General features: G+C 40.4%; 1 protein-coding gene across 1 annotated transcript in view; it reads right to left on the reverse strand.

Annotated features, from left to right (window-relative positions):
* DNAH11 (dynein axonemal heavy chain 11) overlaps positions 1 to 13,785 on the reverse strand; it is a 353,093-nt gene that overhangs the window by 4,397 nt on the left and 334,911 nt on the right. The window contains exons 77-79 of the mRNA XM_039238848.1: positions 6,197 to 6,439; positions 3,187 to 3,369; positions 2,992 to 3,107 (exon numbers count right to left, since the gene is read on the reverse strand). Of these exons, the coding sequence (XP_039094779.1) occupies positions 2,992 to 3,107; positions 3,187 to 3,369; positions 6,197 to 6,439 (542 nt within the window). The remainder of the gene's footprint in view (positions 1 to 2,991; positions 3,108 to 3,186; positions 3,370 to 6,196; positions 6,440 to 13,785) is intronic.

Here is a 13,785-nt window from a genome sequence, read left to right on the forward strand (position 1 = left end):
GGTAATCCAGCAAATGAAAACAAGGGATCTGAAGGACTCTATCTTAACATATTTAAACTCCTGAGAAAGAAACTAGAATAATAGTCATAAAAACAGGAAATGATGAAACTAAGTTGGGTACCTCCCCTGATTTCAGTATAAACCACCTGGAATTGAAAAATTGATTTTGGACAATGAAATTTTATTTTTTCTAATTAAAAAATGTTTTTAATATTTATTCTTTTTTGAGAGACTGAGGTTGAGTGGGGGAGGGACAGAGAGAGACAGAGACAGAGAATCTGAAGCAGGCTCCAGGCTCTGAGCTGTCAGCACAGATCCCAACGTGTGGCTCGAACTCAGGCCATGAGAACATGACCTGAGTCAAAGTCGGACGCCTAATTGACTGAGCTACCCAGTCGCCCCGAGGATGATGAAATTTTAAAAGTTAGGTGGAGACATACAGTAAACCGGAAACAAGTGAAAACATAAAGAAGTTCCCCCCAGAGGTGACAAGATCAACCAGGATATAGCAGAGACAGATTGAAAATAAGAGTTCAGATAAGTATATACAATGAAGATTATGAGGAAGATGCTATTTATTGGGAGAAATAAGGGCTAAGAATTTTTCATGGTGGAAGCAGCTGGTAGACATACACACTTAAAAGAGCACACAGGAGCGAGTAGGATATAATTTCAAAAGTCTACACCTAAATACGGCAGTAAAATTGTAGAACATCAAGGGTAAAGAAAAATTTCTTAAAAACTTCCCCAGAGAAAACAGATTAGTTGTGAAGGGAGGACAAGTACACTTAAGAACAGTCTCATCAGCTATAATAAATGCCAGAAAACCGTGGAGTTACCACACTTAAGTGCCGAGAAAAATTATTTGTATGCTGGACCCGCAGGTTAGCTATGGAGTAAGGACGTAGTGAGGAAAATTCAGACAAAGAACATCGTTTACTCCCCACCACATACACTGAAAGCCCTGGTGTAGATTTTATCTTTCAGTGAAGAAAGGGGCCAGAACAAAGGAATCCAAAATGAGATGTAAAGAGCAACAAATGAGCAAAGATACGAATACATGTTGTTAAAGCAAAAATAATTACCAACTATAAACAAAAATATTACAGTTTAAAATGAGGTTGAATTACAATTGCCAGAGGAGGTGAGAGGGAGATTAAAGTGTTGGCTTTATATTAGAACAGTCACAGGTGAGGGTGCCTGGGTGCCTTGGTTGGGTATCTGACTTCAGCGCAGGTCATGGTCTCATGGTTTGTGAGTTCAAGCCCTACATGGAGCTCTGTGCTAACAGCTCAGATCTTGGAGCCTGCTTTCAGTTCTGTGTCCCTCTTTGCCCTTTTCCCGTCTGCACTCTTTTCTCTCTCTCTCTCACTCACTCAAAAATAAATAAGCGTTAAAAAAAAGTGTGTAGGTTACAATGTAAAGCATATCTGCTAAAATAATAGGAACTATTCAGGGACAAGCATGGTATAAAGAAAACTATTAAACTGACAGAAGCCCGAAAAAATTGGAATAAAAGTAGAAAAATATAGAAATAAGCACAAAATGAGATGGAAGTCCAAAGTTAACATTATAACAAAATTTAAGTATACAATATAAATATTTTTTATTGGAAATATAAAATTTGATTGGGAGGAAGGGCACCTGGGTGGCTCAGTTGGTTAAGTGTCCAACTTCGGCTCAGGTCATAATCTCACAGTTTGTGGGTTCAAGCTCCGCCTTGGGCTCCATGCTGATAGTGCAGAGCCTGCTTGGGATTCTGTCTCCCTCTCCTTCTGCTCTTCCCCTCCCCATCTCTCTCAAAATAAAACAAACAAACTGATTTTGGACATCTGCAGCATTCACACAAATCCAGTGAGTAGCTTTGCTCACTCTTCCCTGCCAGTTATTGGTGGCAATCTGTTTCTTCCACAGTGCACATTCCACTCTAATGTTTGCACACCTCCCTACACAGCAAACACCTGGCAGTTCCAAGGTGCAAAAAATTTGAAGAAAAAATTTGAAGGAAAAAAAATTTTTTTAAGTAGGCTTCACATTCAATGTGGAACCCAAAGCGGGGCTTGAAGTCATGACCCTGAAATCTTGACCTGAGCTGAGATCAAGAGTTGACGCTTAACAGAGTCATCCAGGTTCCCCAAAGTTTTTTTTTTTTTTTTTAAAGATTTTATTTTTACAGTAATCTCCACATCCAACGTGGGGCTCAAATTCACAAGCCCGAGATCAAGAGTTACATGCTCTACCAAATGAGCCAGCCAGGTGCCCTCATTTGGAGTTCTCATGGGGCCTTTCAGTTCAAGGTTCAGAGGAGCATTCTGGTTCATGGAAGAAAGGCTTGGGAAAGTACAAATAAAAAAAACCATTCCATACTGAAAAGAGTAATGGAGAGAACCTTTCAAACTTCATGTGTTGATTATGAAGGCCAAGGAGCAACTGGAGAGAGCACTGGACAGGAGAGAGCTGTGAATTCCCATCCATAGCTTTGGGACCAGCCTCTGCACTCATAGCCACACATGGAAGCAGCTTTGTTTACTGTGTACTCTACTATGATCTTTTTAAAGTTAGCTTTGAGATGGCATTGGTAATCACTGACTTTGAAAATAAGTATATGAAGAAACACAAAAGCAAACTCAGGTTACCTCCTATGACCATTTAAATAACTCAGTGAAGGAATTTTATTCCCTACATTTTTGAGATGATAAGCTGAGAAATTAGGAAGGTCAGGTATTTTGTCCAAGATCAAATAGCTAATAAGTAAGAGGCCAGAACTTGAATCTTGCTTTGACCCTACTTTTTACTGATTTTTACCTTTGGAGGAATCCATGAAAGAAACTCAAGTACAACTGGGGGTAGTCTGCACAGTTATGCAAAGTACAGCCCCCAAGTACTCACAAAGTATAATCTTTAGAGTCTGTCGAACACAATAGTAACTCAACGCCAAGCTGGCACCCAGGTGGGTAAAAGGTCAGTGGGAGCAGGGAGGGGGTCACTTACCACCGGGCCAGGCCATAAGTAGATGGATACGCCAGTTTGCTCCAGGCGTCAGGCACTGTGTCATAACTCAGCTGAGACTGCTGTACTTCCATGTCAGGAGATAATGTCAGCTCCCCCTTGCATGGAGAAGAGAGGCCACAGGGTGAGTGTCCTTCAAGGTGGCAAAGCCTGTTCTAGTACCACTTTTAAACTCACCTTCCAACCAAGGTCTAATTGTTCAAGTGACACACGGATTTCCCGAAGGAGAATATTCATCCTCTCACATTCTTGGAAGCAAACAAGAACATAGGGGCTTCTGTCTGAGGTTTTTTGTGCGATCTCCACCATGTTGAACTCTTCCGGAAGTTTCTCCAAAATGTCATCCAAGACATTCTTAACCTTAAATCATTAACACAAGCAAAATTTAGCTCCTCTGTATTTTTTAAAAGATTTTTTTGAGGTTTATTTACTTTTGAGAGAGAGACAGCATGAGTGGTAAAAAGTCAGAGAGAGAGAAAGAGAGAGAGAGAGAATCCCAAGCTGTCTCCATGCTGTCAGCAACAGAGCCCGAAGCTTGAACTCAGTAAACCATAAGATCATTACATGAGCAAAACCGAGAGTTGGATGCTTAATCAACTGAGTCAACAGATGCCTCCTTTGTATTTCATTTTTAGTCAGAGGGACACTATCCTTGATTTTTGGAAATCCCAGAATCTATCCCACAACTCCCAAAGATGCTTGCTAATGCAGTGAGAACATGTCCACTGCTCCCTGAGGTGGGCAGACTGGCACTGCCAACTAGCTCAGCCACCTGAGCATGACTGCAGCCCCTCCCCTTCTTTAGATCCCACCATGGAGGAGCTACTATTTGTAGTTAATTCACTATTAGCATTTATGGAATTGAAGAACTATCAGGAACTACATTTCACTTGCACATAAAAAGACACAATCAAAAGAAGTGGAACCCCAACATTTGGGTATTATGTTTTGTAATCTGCTCATTAAAAAAAAAAAAGTCCTTTGGAAAGTCACATGAACTAAAAATGCCCTTTAAGCTTGAGCTAATTCTGGTGACTTTATGATGTTACCCTTTCCAACTGACATAGCCTAAAATTTTGGGAGCAATTTAGAACAACATTTTCAATAATGAGGGAAGTCTCTGTCTTCTTTACTTTACTGCCCTGAAGAAATAAAAGATGCAGAGATGCATGTAGTAGTTCAATGTGCATGTTTATTCCAATCCTGTCTCACTGAGGTAGGAAAAACCAGCAAATACCTAAAAGAGACAAAAGGGTGAAGATAGTGCTGCCTGTCTTCAGCCTCAGGCCAGTTTCCCTCTTCCCTTGATTTCTAGGATGATTGCCTGTGGTTCTGATAGCATGAACAGCAAGTTGCTTTAGCACCCGGCAGACAATTTTCAGGTTCTCAAATCTTATTCCTCTATAGGAGCTGCACAAAGTATGAAATAGTGTAGTAGGCAAGTTAGATAAAAGGGTGGCTTTTGGAATCAGCAAGAGTTTGGTTTCCTTCATTGGCCCTTTCTAGCTGTCTGGCAAGCCACCTAAACTTAATTCTGGAATAGGGATCCTGATATTACTCAGAGCTATTGAGAATTAAATGGCTTATTTGCAAAGCACTTTCTTAAGTTCTTAATATATAGTAAGCACTCAATAGATTAGTTGCTACAATCTGTTTGCCTATCTGGGGGTGTTGCGGCATCTCAAGATCATTTGTTTTGTAGTTTCTGATTTAATGGTCAGCTTCTTTGTTGGAAAGAATGAAACCCAAAACTAAATGAAGACCTCATCTACCTCTCTGCTTCTACAGTATCTAATACTATAGATTTTGCCAAATGGATGATTTTTTTTATCTTCTTTATAAAATAAGGGAGATGTTAGTATATAGGATAAAACACCACACAATAAACCCTAAAGCCTCTAAATGACAACCAAGTGCCTCAACAAATGACCTTATTTCAAGAAATAATACAGAAAATTCCTCAGACCTCATGATAAGGAAACCTGAGAATGTGTTCCAACAACCTGATCCTTGTCAGTCAAATCCTGATTAATAATTGTGAGGGGGAATAAGGGCTACTTTATCTGGGGAAAAATAAACTATTAAGATTTTAAGTTCGTGAGAAACAAGATTTTAATCTAAGTGTAAAAAAGATAGCATTTGATGTCCACTTCTCATCCCCATCATTCCAGGGCAATAGATACCTTCAAAAGAATAATGCTGAAAACAAAACAAACAAAAAAAAAAATAAAACAAATAAACAAAAGCCAATGCCAGTCTCCCAAGATAATCTAATAAAGACATCATAAAATGACAGAGCCAAAAACACACAGAGTAAAAAGTAAGTCACAGATTTGGAGAAGAGGTTTGCCATCCATATATCTGACAAAGGATACATGTTTAGAACAGAGTCCTTACTAACCTGTAAGAAAAACATTGATAACAATTTAAAAAATGGGCAAGCAACTGGAACAGGTACTTCATATGAGATTATATCCACATGGCTGTAATCCCATGAAAAGATACTCAGCATCACTTCCTGACTAAGAAATGCAAAGTTAAAACCACAATGAAATACTACCCTTCACAAAACCCCAAGGATAGAGAACAAGTGACACTCGCAGACTGCTGGTGGGAGTGTAAGTGGTACAAGCACTTTTGAAAACTGCATGTGAACATCAACCGAAACAACACATTACATCCGGTTACCAGCAATTCCCCTTCTCAGCAAAGAGGGTAAGAACTATGAGTGCACACCTCTGGGAGTCGCCGGTGCTGGTTGACAAGAGACTACAAGAATATTTATGGCTGTGATATTCCTAATAGTGAAAAGCTGGAAAGAACCCCAAATATCTACCTACTATAGAATGAAGAAGGAATTATATATTCATACAACAGAATATGAAACATAAATTGATCACAAGCCCATGCAACAACATGGGTGAATCTCACAAATGTAACAAGAAATGAAAGCAGCCAGACATAAGTAAGTACACTGTGCATGAATGCATCTATACAGGCAAAGCTACCCTACGGTGATAGAGGTAAGATGAAGTTACTTTTAGACAGGAGGGGGAGGGATATACTGACCCTGAGTGTTGGAAATGTAATGTATTTTGATCTGGGTGGTGGTTAGATAGGTGTATAAAAAGGGAGAAATCCATCGAGTTGTACACTTAAGATCAGTGCAACAAAAAAGACCCTCTACCTTTTCTTCTGTGGACTGCCCCAGCTCCTCACTGATGAATGCATTCCTGGGCTGCATCTCCAGCAAAGTTCTGAAGAGAGTGTTGGACATCACGGTCAGGAATTCTATCTCAGCATTTGGGTGGAGGCCATACAGTGCTGGGCTTTCTGGAGGAAGCTTCTCCTCTATGTACTGGTGGTAGCCTGAATAATCTAGATTAGGTGGGGCTGCAAATCCTGGGGCCAGCATCAGTTCATCTTCAACCTTCAACCACAAAGGAACAAAGTCAGTTATTCCAAGTCTAAATGGGCATGAATCTTCACATCCTAGAACGTTTTGAGAACGCTCTTAATAAGAAGGTCCCAGCGCAATGCTGGATAGGTAGCAGGCTCTCTAAAATGTTTCACAACCCTCGTGTAAGCAATCATCCTGCCCTGTGTTTGGCACCAGACTGATTTCTGGGGAGGAGTCTAAGGAACACACATGAATCCCTACCCTGGGAAGAATTAGTGGGCAGATTGCCCAGGGCAACATGGCACCTGAACACAGTGCCATGACTGGGTGCTGAACCACGTGCTATGTACTGGTTACCCCGTCAAATGCTTCAAGTCACTGATTCCCCCACACACCTGCAAACATTTTGAAGAGAGAAATGGAGACGAAGAGTAGCTTCCCCAGGCAAGATGTTTGATTTAAATCTTACTTCTGAACGCATGTTAGTATGACTCTAGGTTTAACTTTCCATAATACTGTTCAAAATATTTTGTACAGGATACAGAGTTACATGTATGTATACTGAATGAATAGGAGTGTGTGTATATATGTAGCACCTTATAGGGCAGTATATACAGAGTCAACTCAGTGAGACCTCCTCATGCCTTTGAGCTACTCAGGGTAGAGTCCATGTTGCTTGCTTCAGGATCCATAGACCTTGTGACAGTTGTTGGCACATACTGGGGCTCAGTACACAGGTGCCTAATGAATGAATGGCGGGAGTGAGAAGGCATTTATCATGCCCATCTACTTCATTAAGGCTGGGGTAGAGGTAGACAGTCCGAAGGATCTAAAGAAAAGCAACGTAAAGAACAATTCCAAACCTAAATATGTGAATATAGTTCTTCAAAAGGCGACAAAAGAATTTATGGACCTGGTTCTCTTACCAGTCATAAACGGAGTCAGGCAAATACTTATAATTGACTAGCTCACTCAGCATAATCTCAGATTTTTTTCCAGATGTTTTTAGTTCCCAGGGACCCTAACAACCTCTGTTTTGATTTTCCTAATCTCTCTTGTGACTAATTCTATCTACATGTGCTTAAACGTATAGAGGGCTGTGACTTTTAATAGCACTCCCCTAACGTAGCTATTTTATGCTTAGATTTTCTAAGTCATTTTCTGACATGGGGGTTTTCTCTATAATTTTCTATGTTATGCCATCTGGTCCCCTCACTCTTACCCAGAGGCAAAGTGAATATTCATAAACGTTTACTCAATACTATGTACTCATCACCTAGTATATCCAGCAAGACTTGGAAACTTATAAAAGGTTCATATAACCTAGTTCTTAAGGGACTCACAGTCTGGTGGGGACAAAATAAGTGACTTTCTACACAAGCATGTCACCTGTGAGGAATGGCAGTTTGTTCCTGCTCAGACCCGTAATCCTAGGTTTCCTAGAGAGCCAGTGGCCTTAGAGACATTACTCAGTGAATTCCAAAGCTTTTTAAATATTTGACTCAGCATTTCTTTTTTTTCACTAGGAAGATCTCCAAGTTAATCCAGTCTTTTATTTTGTGAGAAACAGAAATCTTGACCAATGAATATGAGAAGGAACAACTGGTACCCTCCTCTCACCAGTATCTACTAGCTTGGATTGTTTCACTCAATGATCTGCATTTTCTATCATTTCATATTTACATATCAGAATAATCAGTTTCAATCACTGGTTCAGGGTGACCAAAACAAAACTGTGAGGGAGATTTCAACTCATGTTATTAGTCTATGAGAGAAATTAATCAAAATAAAAATATGGGCACAGAATACAAATAATGAAACCTAAAGTGAGAATATATATAGACAAATCAAACTTTATTTCCTAGAAACAAGGACTTGGTATTCCCTGTTGGTACTCACTAGACTGTTGAAATTTTAAGAGTCATAGTTAAATTGCCCTTCAATTAAAAACAGAGTTTTAAGCAAAGCAGCAAACCCCAAAGTGGATCAAGTTAAATCTGTTAAAATGCCATGAGGACTGGACGTTTGAGTACATATTCCTACCATGCTGGTGGGAAGGCAAATGGCCATACTTTCTGGAGAGACAGGCAGTCTTTTTACAAACATGCCAAGAGTGTGTTTTATATATTCGTTAATGAACAAAACAAAAGAAAGCCACAAAGGAAAGGAAAGGGCTTGAGGTTTACAGCCAGGCGGATGTGGTTCAGTTCCCATCCCTGAAAGGTTTGGCGGCTGGTGGCCTTTAAAATTGACGGTTTATCTGAGTTTCAATCTTATCAGTGAAATGGTGTTCCTAATCACCTGATTGTGGCTGTGGGAATTTACACGTATGCAGCTAGGCATACAGTAAGTAGACTTTTATGTTAGTTTGAGTCTTTTTTGTGTCCTAGGAACAGACCTTCAAGTACATTTTGATTTTCCAGAAGGAAAAAGACAACCTGAAGAATGTTCCACTACAAAAGTTTGAAAAATGAGTTTCATTTGATATAGGTTCGTATGTGTTCTCTTTCTCCATTAAGAAAACTGTAAAGATTTCACTGTATTAAGGACTCCTGGTTCTGAGTCCCTTCCCACTCAAGCCTTCACGAAAAGTTGCTGCTTGTGGATGGGGTCAGAACTGTAGAGCTCTCTGCATGCTGACCACCTATCTTGTCTTTGGGAAAGGGCTTTTGAGAAGGTTGCTCTTATTCCTCAAAGAATCAATAGTTCTAAATAGACTTTTCTCCAAAGAAGATAAACAAATTGCCAATAAGCACAAGAAAAGATGCTCAACATTATTGGTGTTCAGGGAAATTCCAATCAAAACCACAGTGTGATACCACTTCACACTTAACAGGATGGCTTAAAAAATGTTAACACAGGTATTGGCAAGGTTATGGAGAGTGTAGAACATGGATACACTGCTGGCAGGGATATAAAATGGTACATCCACTTTGGAAAAGTAGTGTGGCAGTTCCTTCAAATGTTAAACAGAGTTACCATATGATCCAACAATTTCACTCCTGGGTATATACCCAAGGGAAACGGAAACATATGCCCACACAAACACTTGTTCATAAATGTTCACTAGCAGCATTATTCATAATAGCCAAAAAGTGGAAACTCAAGTGTTCATCAACTGATGGATGGGTAAAGAAAAGGTATCCATACAATGGATTGCTATCTGGCCATAAAAAGGAAGCACTGACATGTTAACTGTAGCATGGATGAACCTTGAAAATGGTAAGTGAAACACAGCAAACACAGAAGGCCACATACTGTATCATTCTATTTATATAAAATGTCCAGAATAGGCAAATCTATTAGTTAGAGACAAAAACACTAGTTGTTGCCTGGGGCTGTAGAGTTGGGGAGAGGATGTTGAGTGACTCCTAACAGGTACAGGGTTTCTTCTCGTGGGGGGTGAGGTGCTCTAAAACAGATGTGATGAGACCTGCACAACTGAATATGCTAAAAACCTTTGGATTATCCAACTGAGATTGGTAAATTTCAATGTACGTTTGACTCAATAAAGCTATTTAAAAAAAATAATGGGATCATACTCAAAGAAAACAAGCCTCCACTTAATGAAAAAAAAAATCAAGGATTTGAAGTCCTTGTTGCAGAAATCAGTGTTGGGCACAGTTATTAGACAATGGGAAAGCCAGAATCTTGCCTGTCTGTTGACTCTGTACGAATGTTGTCCATCTTACTTTTTCCTTTCTGATAGTCTGGCACTTATTTTTTTTTAAGTTTATTTATTTATTTATTTTGAGAGACACAGAAAGAGAATGAAAACAAGCAGCAAAGAGGCAGAGAGAGAGGGAGAGAGAGAGAATCCCAACAGGCTCCGTGTTGTCAGCACAGAGCCTGACGTGGGGCTCGATCTCATGAATGGTAAGGTCACAACCTGAGCCAAAACCAAGAGTCAGACACTTAACTGCTTGTGCCAGGAATTCCTGATATTCTGATATTTAATAAGACTCACCTCCTCTGCTGCCTCCCAAAGAAGTCTTGTTTATGACAAGAAGTTCTGAGTTTCTTGTGAGTCTAAACAAGCATTTGCCCTTGGCCTTTTGAGTAAAAAAAAAAGCCATGGCCTCAAAGTGCCGTGAGGGACTTTCAGAAATTACTCAACATTAAATTATATTGTTACGATGTCTTTAGAGCTGACAGGTTCATTAGTGATTTTGCGGACAGTACCTTCATTTTACAAGTGAATAAACTGAGGCACAGGGAGGTCCTGCACAAAGCTGGACAGCAAGTTAGTGGCAGAACAAGATGCTAGAGCTCTGGTCTCCTGGAATGTCCGGTTTTGTTTGCAACACCACCCTTTGGCACCCGCCATGCGCAGTGCAGACCAGAGTCAGTGTTTTGTTGACCTGTGCCCCAAACACTACAAACAGATCAGCACTCACAACGATGCAGTACACTGCAGACAAAGTCTGTGCTCTAGGGAGTCCGAATGTGAGTTCAAATCCTGATTTACCTACTTACCAACTGTGCGACCTCTGTGAATCGGGCTTCTTTTTAGGTTACATGGGATATTAATACCTACTTTGCAAGATAATAATAGGAGAAGAAATAATACCTGTGAATTGTGTTGTACTGACCTATGGCACGGAGCATGTTTTTAATAAATGGTTTTCGTTGTTATAATCACAGATTATAGTCAAGCATGAAATATTTATCATGAAAATGTATACTTATTGATAAAATACTTTCCATTTTTATTTTTATTTTAAATGTTTTTTATTTATCTCTAGGAGAGAGAGAGAGAGAGAGAGAGTGTGAGCAGGGGAGGGTCAGAGAGAGAGGGAGACACAGAATCTGAAAGAGGCTCCAGGCTCTGAGCTGGCAGTCAGCACAGAGCCCGACGCGGGGCTCGAGCCCACGAACCGCGAGATCATGATGTAAGCAAAAGTCGGATGCTCAACCGACTAAGCCACCCAGGCGCCCCTAATACTTTCCATTTTTAGCATGTTGTTCTAACCTTGTACTAATGTTCAAATTTGACAATGATTGTTTTGTAGATGAGGAAACTGAGGCTCAGAAGGTGTGTCTAAAATTAAAGCAAACACAGGGAAAATTGAATGTGAACCCTAGTATTGTTTTCTATTTCAATGCTCAGCCAACTAATTGTTACTTTATATTACCAGAACAGGTTTAAAAAAATTTTTTTTAATGTTTTGTTTATTTCTGAGAGAGAGAAACAGCGTGAGCAGGGGAGGGTCAGAGAGAGAGAGGGAATACAGAATCTGAAGCAGGCCCTAGGCTCTGAGCTAGCCATCAGCATAGAGCCCAAAGTGGGGCTCGAACCCACAAACCATGTGATCATGACCTGAGCTGAAGTCGGACGCTTAACCGACTGACCCATCCAGGTGCCCCCAGAACAGTTTTTTAAAAATGTTTATTTATCTTTGAGAGAGAAAGAGAGAGAGCAAGAGCGAGAGAGCGAGAGAGAGAGAGAGAGAGAGAGAGAATGGAGGAGGGGCAGAGAAAGAGGGAGACATAGAATCTGTAGCAGGCTCCAGGCTCTGAGCTATCAGTACAGAGCCTGATGTGGGGTTTGAACTCATGAACTGTGAGATCATTACCTAAGCTGAAGTTGTATGCTCAACCAACCCTGAGCCACCTAGGCGCTGCACCAGAACAGTTTTATAGATAGATAGATAGATAGATAGATAGATAGATAGATAGATAGATAGATAGAAAGAAATAAAACACACAGGTATATATAAAATATATATAAATACACATAAATATATATAGTGATATATATTATATGTATATATATTATTGTCTAATTTATGAAATTGGCTTGCATACAACATGCAGTGCTCATCCCAAGTACCTTCCTCAATCCCCATCACACATTTCCCCCACCCCTCATCAACTCTCAGGATTTAAGAATCTCTTGTGGTTTGCCTCCCTCCCTCTCTGTAACTATTTTTCCCCTTCCCTTCCCCCCTGGTCTTCTGTTAAGTATCTCAAGATGTACATATGAGTAAAAACATATGGTATCTGTCATTCTCTGACTGACTAATTTCACTTAGCATAGTACCCTCCCACTTTTGGATCACCTGATACCTTATTTTCCAAAAGTAATTGCTATATCACCTATTCAGTATTGCCAAATACACACCTTACATGGAAGAATAATTAATAATAATTCCCTAACTGGCCAGAGGCCCCCTAAGGCAAATCAGTTTCAGGGAACCCTCTTCCAGTGCAACCTCACTTCCCCAACAAGAAACTCACTCAGCCTGCTAAGAGGACAATACCACTGAAAACATTCTGAGCAGAGCTCTAAACCCCACACCATTAACGGGTTATTCTTTTGATCATGTTTCAGTGCAACCAGAGACACCAATTTCTAAATAAGTTAACCCATGTGAGAAGTGGTGAAAAGGCTTCCTGCAAATGCACAAGTGTTAGATCAAATTCCTAATATAAACAGCAAGAGCAGGAAACATTTGCAGGGGAACAGAATAACTGGGGTTGGCCAGCATCTGGCACCAAGTCAGTAAGTGCTTTTAACTTCCTTTGTTGAGAAGGCAGCACTGTCTGGGGCAGAGTCAAGAGAGCGAATGATGCTTTTCTTTCCTTTTCTTTCTTTTCTTTTCTCTTTTCTCTTTGGTTGGCCAGCATCTGGCACCAAGTCAGTAAGTGCTTTTAACTTCCTTTGTTGAGAAGGCAGCACTGTCTGGGGCAGAGTCAAGAGAGCGAATGATGCTTTTCTTTCCTTTTCTTTCTTTTCTTTTCTCTTTTCTCTTTTCTTCCTTCCTTCCTTCCTTCCTTCCTTCCTTCCTTCCTTCCTTCCTTCCTTCCCTTTCCTTCTTTTCTTCCTCTGTCTCTGTCTCTTTCTTTCCTTCTTTCCTTTCTTCCTTTCTTTCTCCTTTCCCTTCTCCCTCCCACCTTCCCCCCTCCTTCCTTCCTTCTTCTTTTCCCTTTCTCGCTCTTTCTTTCCTTCCTTCAATTATTTATTTTTAAGGATTTATTTATCTATTTAAGTAATCTCCAAACCCAACATGGCACTCAAACTGAAAGAGATCAAGAGTCACATGTTCCACTGACTGAGCCAGCCAGGTGCCCTCCCTGCAAATGAAGCATTTCAATCCTGGAAAAGTCAGCAGATCTGCATGGAAGGGTGGGTACCGAAATTTCTAACGGGTTCACACATAATCCAGTGCCACCCCTGAGGTTCTATCATCTCTATTTATGGTACAACCATGTGAATGCGGGTTCAGCCTTGTGAAGGTTAATGGACTGCCTAGTTTGGCAACAGTAATTCGCTCCCTATCCTCAGGCCAGAGCCCGAGAGGGAACATCCGCATGAGCTTCTCACTCTGCTCCTTGACCTCCACCATCATTTGGAGAAATCAACCTCTGTAAAG

Source organism: Hyaena hyaena, unplaced genomic scaffold (assembly GCF_003009895.1).
Source record: "Hyaena hyaena isolate Hyena2069 unplaced genomic scaffold, ASM300989v1 scaffold_149, whole genome shotgun sequence".
NCBI classification, from domain to species: domain Eukaryota; kingdom Metazoa; phylum Chordata; class Mammalia; order Carnivora; family Hyaenidae; genus Hyaena; species Hyaena hyaena.